The 12,088-nt window shown below is 42.5% G+C and overlaps 1 protein-coding gene across 2 annotated transcripts in view; it reads right to left on the reverse strand.

Annotated features, from left to right (window-relative positions):
- LOC6733441 (diacylglycerol kinase 1) overlaps window positions 1-12,088 on the reverse strand; it is a 41,408-nt gene that overhangs the window by 25,926 nt on the left and 3,394 nt on the right. For both annotated transcript variants that reach the window (XM_039291302.2, XM_039291303.2), the window contains exons 2-3: window positions 11,385-11,494; window positions 581-664 (exon numbers count right to left, since the gene is read on the reverse strand). In XM_039291302.2, the coding sequence (XP_039147236.1) occupies window positions 581-659 (79 nt within the window). In that variant the 5' untranslated portion in view covers window positions 660-664; window positions 11,385-11,494. The remainder of the gene's footprint in view (window positions 1-580; window positions 665-11,384; window positions 11,495-12,088) is intronic.

The raw sequence follows: 12,088 nt of genomic DNA on the forward strand, positions 1-12,088 counted from the left end.
AGCCGGCGAGATGAAGTGAAGCGAAGTGCTCACCCAAAGGTAAACTACTTTGCCATGTCAAACAGCTTTGCTGCTGCAGCAAAGAATGCAAACAGTGTCAGACATAACTGAAGGCGATGTGGAGCAGATGTGTGTGGAAAGGATGCTGCTCGGTATCGCTCGCTTTAAGTTGCCCCTTCTTAAGCGCTGACTGTCGAGGAAATTTGCTGGAGTTGCAAAAGTCCCAGCCAAGCGAAAAAGTAAATGTATCTGCAATTGTGAGGTGTATCTACTATCTGTTAATCTGCAATCTGCAGGTTATATGAACCATCTTAATCGATACGGATAGATTGGATGTGCTCTCTTAGTTAACTGCATTATTTACGTTCTATCATTATCTAACAAATTGATAATGGGATAATGAATGAAAGCTTGTTGTTCACAAATTACAGTGTGCAAATTAAAGGGAAACGGCTAAATTTTAATGGGCCCAACTGTCAAAAGTGGTAAATGGCAAAAAAAAGGCTGTCTGATTGCCATGACTTGCAGTGTAGATGTGTGTTTTTGATTAGTGCGTTTTGATTAACTGCTTTCCACTTACATGAGGCCAACTCCTGCAGCTGCAAAAACTCGCGCGGCGACAATTTATCCCATTTCGGTGCTGCGATGCCAATATTCATTTTGCCTGAAAGTAAGCAATACATAACAAATGGTGACAAATTGTAATTTCCATCATAATGCGGGGCAATCGCGTGGCGAGGGGAGATTGCATAATTTATGGCATTTGCATTGCCAGTTCGCATTGTAAGTGCCAAACTATCGACAAAACGCACACATTGCCACGCAAATACGTGGGTCCTGCGTACTTGTTTGTGGCATTGGCAATCAATACTTTCAGCTGAATGTGTGCGATGAAAACTAAATTGCTTTAAAATGTTATCTCACCCACCGCCCCGTACTCACACCCCTCCCCTCTGCCACACACACGTGTATCCTGGATATTTTCAGACTTTTCAAGTGGGCGAATGCGAATAGGTCCTGTGATGCCTGTCCAAAACAGCAGAAGGAACACTCGCAGCAGCCCACCGAAATAGAAGAGAAAGCCAAATAATAAAGCACAAACCGATTTAATGTTAAATAAACATAAAAAAGATTATGATGATATGAAGTTCTTTCAACTTTAGTACGCCAATTATGACTTTTATTTAACGTGCGTAGATAAAGCTTTTAAAACAATCATTTGTGGCATCATAATGCCATTTTAAAGTTCAATTTGAATTTAAATGCGATTCCATATGTTTCATTAGCCATTTTTCAAATGAGGCCATATATCATCATGAATTATTGTATTTGTGTTTGCATTTCGAATGTTTTGAAGTTATGAAATATAGTTTTATATTCCATGTTAGGCATAACATTTAAATTTCCAAAATTTGTGCGTAGTGAAATGGAATTTTTCCCACGGGTCTTAGTGCCTCGCATGTCCGGAAAATGTACCACTTTCTAAACTGGCCAATGGAATGGGCGCGAAAGGCCATTAGCCAATTTAGTTCTCGGCCATATGTCAGCCCCTTTGCAAGTGTGTGAGTGTGTGTGTGTGTATGGGTGTGTCGCCAGCCGTTTGACACGTCATTACTCTGGCATCATCATCATCATCTTCATCACAAACACCAGCATCATTATCATTATCATTATCATCGGCGTCGTCATCGTTGCCGTTAGTATGGACGTAATCACGAACCGCTGGCTAATCAATGGCATAATTTCCCTGCGGTATCTCTGTCACAGTTGTGACGTCACACGGGCACACACACACAATCAAACGCCTACGCATGCAGAGGCAAAGGTATGTGTCAGTCACAAACAAACAAACAAACAGACAGACAGGCAGAGGGACATATATGTATGCACACCATATAAATATACATATATATCTTATAAATTAGAGGGGGGAATCGTATTTGATATATATATGTATGTGCTTGGCTTTTCTGCGTTCCCAATTCGCTCGGCGTTTATTTTTATTCTCTGGCCATTTAGCGTTTTTATTTATTCATTTCACAAATCTTCTCTAAAGCTTTTGTCTTGCCGAGTTTATATTTAGATGGCCATAATCAACTGATTTGCCAAGCTATCATTTTATCCACTGCCGCGCACTTGTCAAGTGAAATGCTGAAGTGGAAAATGGGAAATGGGGAGTGATATTTCATGAATGAATGATTTCCGCTTGCTGCAAGCATAGTTCGTCCCTTTTTGCTCGTAAAACTTGAATATTGCCCCCATATTGCCATTATTTGCAGCTCATTTGGCTTTAATGCCCGGAGCGCGTTAATAGTAATACGTATAAACTAATGAAAATGCAAATGAAGCGCGCAAATAAATAGTGCAGCTTACACGGCGTATGCGCAATCTGAATGCTAATTGCGCCATGTTCTCTCCAGGCATCATCATGAAATCCAAAATGTTGGCTAAACTGAATATCTAGATATCTGGCTATCTGGATAGCTGGTTAGCTGGACATTTGACTGCTTTCTGCGCGTAATGGTCGCTTGGCCAGAGTGAAAAACTTCAATAAATTGGCTTGGATTTCGGATCTCTCAGTCTTTGTTAGTCATCCTGCCGCCCTTTGACATTGGGGTACAAAGAAAAAAAAGGACATCTGTGGAGTTCAACGGACTGCCAAGTGTCGTGCTTTTTATGCTAGCCACATAAAATATTATTAGATTATGCGTCTGCTCGGGGATTCGGATTCAGCACATAGATGTTTATGTGCATGTTGGTTGGTCCTCTGATTGTTTTAGCCGAAACAAAATTGCCATAAAATCTAGCACATAAATGTCGGACACAGAGCCATTTTTACGCTTCAAATTGGACCGCCAAATCATTAGACTTCTTTGGTCCAGCGTCCTCTATCTTTGGGCATTTGGGCAGGGCAATAATAAAAGTGAATCAAATAAAACAGCAGCATATTGCGTTTTTTATGGCCTTTAGCTTGTGGCCCTGTTTAATGGCCAACGCACTCTGAACGCGGACCCAAAATCATTTTTTCCAGCACATCAATACCCATTTCGTATATTCAAAAGTGGGTGGGATAGGCCCACCCAACTTGGCTCGCCTTTGAATTTTAATTAGTAAAACAAGATTTATGCTTGCAAAAAGGAAAAAAAACACTCCACTTGTACAGGTTTTTATTCATAGCGGGAAAGTGTTTTGTTTTCATATCACGCAAATGCCGCATAAATATGATTTAATGGCTATAATCAGGCAAACAAATAACCATTAATCGTTTAATAAAAGCGCGAAACCATAATCCATAAATGGTAGTGTTTTTATGTTTGCTACAAAAGAAAAGCGGATGTTAGTTTAGCAAGGATTTAATACATTAATATTAAGTAATATGCATGTGTTCGAAAATTGTCGAATTAAATAATGGGATTTAATCTGGTATTGAAATAGTTCCTTGGACAATTACCACTCATAAATTTGTAAATTGCTTGCAGCTCCCGACAATTAAATTTCATTCCTTTGATGAATCGCCAATTGGGAGATATTTTCGCCATGAATGATTGAGGAGTCTTCTCTTCTTCTGCCGCACACGTGCATACAAGTGGGCATTGAATAAATAATTGCAAATCAATTGATGTCAGCCATACATAATTTATTTAGACGCCTCGCTGGACCAGAGCTCGACATTTTCAGACTTAATTTAACTTTTAAATGCATACGCATACGATACACGTCCGTGTGCAAACAGGACTCCCAAAAAACCAAAAAAAAACCCAAAAAAAAGGACGAGACGAACAACACTGCTTTAATTAACGTGGCTGATTTGATCGGCAGAAATAAATCCATCAGCACGGGCAGGCCATGCATGAATTCGAATATATTCAATCGACTGCTCGTCCCTTTGGCATTCAGGGCTTCAGAGTGCGAAAAATGTTTATCCCGCCGAATTTGAATGGCAACCAGAGTTTGCTTTTATGAAATTGACATTATTGTTTATCTGATGCGTGGGCGGGCTGCCTCGCAGTAACTATCCAATTGTTTTCGCCTGACAATAATACAAACAGCCAGCGAAATGCGAAAAAAACACGCTGCATGATTGTCAATATAACCAGTGCACACAACTCACTCGCCTCTGTTTTTATTTTAGCTGAGTGCACAGCAGCCTCCAGCAATCGGGGTCCTGGATCCTGGATCCTGCATCCTGCATCCTGAACAAGCCGAGGTAAAACTAACTAGATATCGAAGAAAACCAATTTGGCTCTTCTAAAAGCAGATACAAATAGATACGTTTTATGTATTTAGTTCAGTAAATTTGAGTTTGTTGCATAAACACCTCTTATCTTAGTCTCACATGTCTATTAATTCATTCTTTTAGTCCTGTTACCCTGTTATGACAGCACTTCTTGCCATTTTATTTGTCACTAAGTTTAATAGTTTAGATTTCGAATCATCGAGCTGTTGCCAATCGGAAAATCCGCTCTTAATCCCGGAAATTTACGCTCTAAACAAAAGTGTTAGCATACTTTTCGGGGAATGTGCGAACGGAGCTGCGGGGCTTACATGCATGTTGCATGTGGCACCCAATGTGGCATGCGGCTGACGTGCGGCATGCCCGCTCGCCAAACCCTAGGGCTTCGTCGTAAGCTGCCATGTGGACACAGCCGCGGGTCGAGGGTCAGTGTAAAAAGTACACGAAAAGGGAAACAATTGCAACATACTAGCTTTTATTCATACAACCATTGGAGGAGCATTCATTTATGTCCTTCCTGCGAAGGAGTGTTTTTTTTTTCCGTGTATCCCCGATCCCCGCCAGCAAATGTCACACACCACCGTGCCCGCGGAGTCGAACTGCCGGCGGACCGGACATGTGCTGCACTAAATAAAATACGGGGATAAAAACACGGAAATACCGCGGGCAGTGGGAGGGGAACCTCGAAGGGAAGCCCAGGAGCAATTAAAAGCATGGATATATATGGCAGGGCGCGGCTGCGGAGTAAAATGCAATTGTGTTCCACTGACTTTGACAGAGGCCGTCGCGAATGTCTGCACTGAAAGAAAACGGCATAGCAAATACAAGGAATTCATATTTCACTCTTTTTTATATTTTGACTTTATTGAATTAGATTGATTGGTTTTAAAATTACAAATTCCCCCTACCAAGAATTACAAGGAAAGTTAAAAACAAATGGAGGGACAAACAAGCAAACGGAAACTTAGTAAGAAGTATGTAGGCTTTCGAACGGGTATTTAACATAAATTTTAAGTTATTTTTTGATAAAAAAATATAGAAAATGAATAAAATGTTTAAAATTCTCAAATCGGCTCGAAATTAATCGAAATCGAAATTAATAACATTCCATTCTAGAGCAAGTATCTCAAAAAAACGGAATAAAACATTACATTTAATTTCAAAGCTTAAATGTATTTGAAATTTATAGACAAATGGCTGACCGTATTTTAAGTTAAAGTTAAACTATTTACACTGAAATAAAAACAAGTATGGTACATTAAGTTCTTTCAGAAGAAAGAACTTAACTCATGTCCTGAATCATTATCAGAAGGATAAACTTTGGGAGCAATGGAATCATATAAAACTTGTATTCAAAACTAATACGTTTGCGTCCATGTCAGATTCAATTCAACGCATTTTCCTAATCTCCCAGACCAGACGACACTGGTCACGGAGCGCAGGAAGCGCGCTTTAATCATGGCGTCTGGTCGCGTCCTTTTTGCCTTTCTTCCACACTTCCGCTTGTCAACTTGAGAAGGGTGGGGGGTGGGGGTGACCGGAAGCGGGGGTCGGGTAATCACAGGGCGGAGAAAGCGACGGAGAAAGCGAAAAGCGCGCTGTCATTGTTGTTTCGCTTCGCCTCGCTTCGGTTGAGAACGGCTGTATTTGCCGGCGCGACTCTATAGTTCCATAGTTCGCCTGCTTTGGCCATGGCTGCAGCTCCTTTATCAAACGCTGGCCAGGCACAATCAGCCGCGAGACTGGAGGCGCTGGCAACAAAGGAAGATGACAACTGTTTCTGGAGGACACGGAACTGCGACTGGGACTCAATACACACAGCGCTCTTCGCTTTTGTGACAGCAATTGAATCAAATTTATTGTCTGCATCCGATGCCATGCAGTTTCCACTCGACGTCCTAGTAGCGAACCCATTGTCAGCGCGGCTTGTAATGTCACGTCCTGTTTTTACGAGGATCAAGTGCACAAAGTATGACGCCGGAGCGGTTGCGAATGAACAAAAAAAAAAAATTAAATATAAATGAGATTCGCGCGTGGATTTGGCTCTAAGCTTGCGACCAGCACTCGAGCGATAAAAAATGTCAATAGCCCGCGGAAAATGGCATTAGAAGCATCCATCCGCACGGAAATATTGTTGGCTAGGAAAAATAAATAATGGCTACAGAAATTGGTAATAGATTCGGCGAGTTGAATGGATTTCGAAGAGGATATATGGATGGAATTCAAATGCATATTGGCAAAGTACTTAAATTTCAGCTGGTGCTACCCTCACCAACTGACGTTGATCTACAGGGTATCGCCTCGCCCCATTGCCCTTTGTTTGCGTTCAGTTTTCCAGCAGCGTGGTCATGAAAAATGGTTTTCCGTTTTTCCCCCACCCAGCTCACCCATCTCACCCATCTCACTTCAAACTGGAGAGCCGAGTGATGCAGACATTTCGTTCTTTGTACTTCTGCGCGATTTAATTGCTGTTAATTGGCCAGCTAAACAGTTGATGTTACTTTGTTTTATTGCCAGCGAAAGCGAGCTGGGTGTTCGGGCAACTTTTAATTTTATTTACGCCAAAAGACCGACAAGTACGTGCCGTGAATGCGTAATTAGTGCTCGAACATGTTTTATGCCAAAAATAACTCCGGCAGCAAAGTATTCCGCTAGGAGCAGCGCAGGATGTGGCAGCCACGGGCCAAAAGGAAGCCGGCCAAAATTCCCAGCAAAGCCTGGCCCAAAACCATAAAAGTAGGCACCATAACCGAACGACCTGCGCCACGCCCGCTTTAACCCATTCGCCACCCGATTCCCGTGCCATTCCGCCTCGTCATCCTGTACAGTGGGAGAAAATGATGGGCTAGAAGTTAGGAAAAGTACTGCACTAAGTACTAGAAAACAGCAAAGTTTCCCTATATAATAATCTAAATAAATAAATATTTCTTGTACTTGGCGATTATCCTATCTGTTTACATTGACTTTATGTTAACTAGGAAGCAAGCCCATAATTAATTGAGTTCCTCGTCCATTTGGCCAGTTTCTGCCCAGTGTTCCCCAATGTGCTAAAATACATTTCCGTCCGGGCTGCTCGAGAGTTCTCCCTCCGGCGAGCTCGCCCTCTGACTTTTCACTTTGATCGACGGCCGGACAGCCTTCAATGGAAATTGATGACGCCACACCTCGCCTGCCCCATTTCCCATCATGCCCCGCGGGGCACGTTGTATTGGGAGGTGTGTTCATCTTCGTCTTCATGTTCATGTTCATGTGCCGCCGGCGAGTTTAATTTCTTGAACAATAAAAACTGTTTTGTCTTCGATAAACAGAAGCGTGCTGGAGGAGCTAGCTGGCCGTGCATGCCGGCGATCTATAAAAATAGACAGCCAAACAAACAAATCGATGCCCGAATGGAGGGACGCCGCGTCTTTCGGAACATATAAAAATACGCCGTGATCTTATGGCCGACCTTACACATTTGCAGCACCTGGCAAACTAGTTGGCCAACTAGCCGTTTCCAACCAAGGTGGCAACCATTAGCCAGCTGGCCCACAGAGATGACAGTTTTGGCCATGGTTTCCTATGCACTTCTTCATCGAGTAGGAAAGCTGAAAGATATTCCTTTCAATTAGAAATTAAGTATTTCCAATCAGTTGATTCTATGCTATCTATCTATCTATTAGATATCTATCTTTTGTTGATTGATTTCAAATTCGATCAGCACTAGTGCTCAAATAATCAAGCCGAATCCAACGGAACACGGAAATCGCAGCGGATCGCGATGGAGGGCAAGGCGATTTGATTGAATTGGCACAATTAGAAAGATTTCCAGATTTGCTCGCCTTGTTTGAGTTTGTTTTGGTTGCGGTTTTAGCCGCTTCCCGAACTCGTGGATGTTTACACGGATGCCACGGCTCCTCATTTCCCCTGCGGTTAAATATTTGATGAACTAAAGTGGAAAATTCTTTTCCAGCGCAGAGGAAAAGTGCTGCAAGGAGCGGAAAGTCAAGTGCCTGAGCTCGGACCTTCTTTAAGCGGAATTTCGCTGGATTTCCTCTCCTTTTTTTTGTGCTATTTTTGGGGGATATTTAAGCCGGGCCACGCCCCTCTGGTCAGCGTGACAGATGAGAAATAGCAGCACTTCCTGGGCCAGTGGCCAAATCGATGCGGATTCGGATTCGGATCCGGAGTCGGATTCGCTTTGGCCTGCAGCAATGTCCGCACTTACAACACACAACCTAAAATAGCAAACGCTTTTTGGCTGCCCCAGATTACAAGCGCACATGTATAGGGAAAATAAATCTGTGTGGTATCTCGTAACCAAGTGAATACAGTGAGAGAAATGCAATTAAAACCAAAAGAACTAAAATTATATTATATTATATTATATATATTATAATATTAATTGGACAAATTAATTACAGCGTGCAAATGGCATTTGCAAGTGTGTTAGATATCTACATTTATCAGAGATATGTATCTGTTAGTATCTATCTAATATATATGTATCGATATACATCCTAATATAAAATCATCCAATTAAATGTTTACAAATTAAAAACCAAATGATATAAGGAGTTGGAAACAGTATTATTATTTAGAAATAGTGTGCAATGTATCTTTAAGTCAAACGGCACTTAGTATAGTATCTTTGAGCTTGAAAAGCCCTGAGCGAACCTGAAGTGAATGACAAGACTCTAGGATGATATAACTGAACCATGAGCATATAAATCACTTGTGTGGTGTTCCATACCTGTTTGTTTTCTCAGTGCAGCGCACAGCGCGTAGCACTCACCACCCGATTGCCCTCTGACGTCAGAGCCCCTTTCGACCGCTGCGAAAATGGCCATTGAAATGTTGACGTCGACGGCGTTGCGAGTAACGGATTTGTCTCTGCCCTGTTATTGTTTAACTCACAGATACTCCTGGTGTGCGAGTGTGCGTGTGTGTGTGTGTGGTATCTGTGCGGTTTATTGACATTCAGCGGCCAGTGAGTGTGTGAGTATTTGTTTTGGTCAGAGCCAGAGCCAGAGATAGATGAAAAATTGATTGTGCTTCACCTCAACAATTTGGCAAGCTGAAAAAATACCCGTCCAGGCGTATTCAGTCATCATTCATGTGTGTCAATTAGGCCTTCCAGGCGATTGCACAATGCACTGACTGCAGTCGTACGTCATCGTCACCAAAGTCATCAGCATGAGATACTCTCTGAACTCTCAGAAGTAGGCTGGGATTATGCTCGGGTTGCCACTGACGACACAGTTGGCCAGCATGGAGATGGAATGCCTGACACATGTAACGCATTTCGATCACTCGAAAATCGAATAAATCAAAGACATGACAAAATATTGAAGGCATTTGTCGCTTAATTGGGCTGCCACGCGTTGCCGGCAACAAATACAAAGACAAAGGCCACTCAGCCGACGAGCAAATGCAAAGGCGGAGGCAACTCTGACTGGCAGTTGCGACAGGCCAAATGCGAACCGATATCTGTCGTCCCATCAAGGAGAGAAGTTAACGTCCCTCGTGCAAAAATAATGACGAATTTTCAGGATTGCCAATCAAGGAATATTTCAGTTAAAAGACAAAAAGTCAAGCTTAAAGCCTCAGATGTGTGCCACAGTTAGGTTTCGTTTTATATGTAAAATTGATAAAAATTTTTATCAAATAGGGTTTCTTTTATTTATTCGTAAAATTGCCATGATAATCGGAATAAAATATATTATAGGGAAAAAGCATACTTTTAGTCATAAGAAGGCATTGCACACTCATTTTTCTCAACTTCGTAGGATCACCACGTTTTGGTGTCCATCTCTGCACACGCACACACGCACACACTCGCACTTTCCAGGACGATTCTTCACAGCACGTTACCCCTGAATGGCACATGCCGCAACGGACTTTGGATTAGAAGCGTCCTTGTGAGCCGCCCATTTGCGCGGCAGCAACAGCACTTTTCCTTCCGAAGGACCAGACACCCACACACACACACGCACACACACACGCACTTTGCACACTCACACACGCGCACATTCTTGACGGGGCTGTCAGACGCCATTATCACATATTGCCGTCACTTTGCGTTCGCCAATGCCGCTGTATTTGTGGCCGTAATGCGCAAATACCCAAACACTCGTATGCCAAAGGTCCTGTCCGAGTCCTTATTCGCATTGTCGCATATCCGCATCGGGGACATATGCAAATGGTAAATGGTGGATGGCAAATGGTAAATGGTGAATGGTGAAAGGCAAATGCCAAGTCGGTCAAATCGCTTTCGCACATGAGCCTTATTTGCATCTCATTAACATCCGGAGCTCTTGGGCTCCAACAATGGCCGTCGTGTCATTTCCGCTGCTATTTCTATTCCCATTCCCATGCCTATCCCTTTTCCACTTGTATTTCTATTTCTATTTCCGTTTTCCAATATGCCAAGGGTCGGATAATTATTGCACTAAAAATGGATTATTGGCGGGCCACGCCTAATGAGCATGTCCTGCGATGATTGACATGATGCGATGCGATGCGATGTGATGACTGTGTGCGCGGGGTAGTTAATGTCACATATTTTGATAAATTGTTTTACGACCATAATTTGGGCAGCTTTTATCGCCTTTTTGTAATGGCTTTCTATTAGTGTTTTATGCGCCGTAAAAGTAGCTCCACAAAACACGCATTCATCATTATGCTGATAGTTGATGGCAGTGGCAACAAAATGAAATTAAATTATTTACACGCCTCTCGACGGGCGTCTTTTGCATTTTATGGCAGCGCAAACAGGCCGCACTCTTATTTATTCAGCATTCTGTTGAACACGCGCTCAAATAATTTGTATTTGGCATAACCTTTTGGGGCCGGCGGCAAACAGGGCCAAACAAGGGTTAACAGCCATGTCCCAGACAGATACAGCTACATATTTAGATACAGATACGCTGAAAAAACAACTCATGGGAGTTTACCTTTGCATAACATAGAATGGCTTGATAAACTCCAACCCCAGTAGTTGGGAAATCCAACTCAGAAAGTATTAGATGTGCATACCACAAGCCGTACAACTTCAATCTAACTTTTTTCCCTGTGCACAGATACAAGATACTAGAATGATGGGGGACTGTTTACATTTTGATGAGCCCGAAGAAGCGAATTATTTGACTATTTATACGTGTTTACATACCTCTATGCTGCTTCTTCCGCGCTGGTTCTCCAATAGAAAGGGACGGCGACAGGGGAGCGTGCCGGAAAGAGACGGGAGATGGGTGGGCTCCGCCGCGGGCTTAGTGCATCCTGCAAAGAAATTAGCGCACGCAAAGTCAGCGGAAGTTGCGAGGAAATCTTTGGCGCAAACATCCAGATAAGGCTAAACAAACCCACCCGTGTTTGTGCCGCAAATATTGTTGTTCGTACTCAATCGCTTTTGTGAGCGAAATTAGACTGGAAGACTGGTGTTTTACGTCTGTTTGTTTGTTTGTATTATTATTAATTTAATAACTAATTCAACGGGTTTGCTTTGGCTTTTAATCAAGGCCCCCAACTTGGCCAACAAATAGTGCCACACAGTACTTTCTTGGCCAAGTCCTGTGCCGTTGGTGGTTGCGTCCTTGAAGTTTCTCTGCGAGTTTCAGAATTTGCCCCGCAATAAATTCATCTTAATATCCCAGCAATGTGCAAGTTTCGGTCGTCTGAGCGCATTTTTCATTCTAATGGAGTCGTCTGCACGATGCAAGCAAACTTTTCTCCTTTGCAGCGCCGCAAACAATGCCAAATTATATATGTACATAGGTAGCACATGGGATAGATTCAAGAAGGTACAGGTTGGGGTCAAAAAATAGTAACAAACTTGATGAAATATATAAAATTGATTAACTTCTTTTAACTTAC

The sequence above is a fragment of the Drosophila simulans genome, chromosome 2R, assembly GCF_016746395.2.
Source record: "Drosophila simulans strain w501 chromosome 2R, Prin_Dsim_3.1, whole genome shotgun sequence".
Taxonomy (NCBI): Eukaryota; Metazoa; Arthropoda; class Insecta; order Diptera; family Drosophilidae; genus Drosophila; species Drosophila simulans.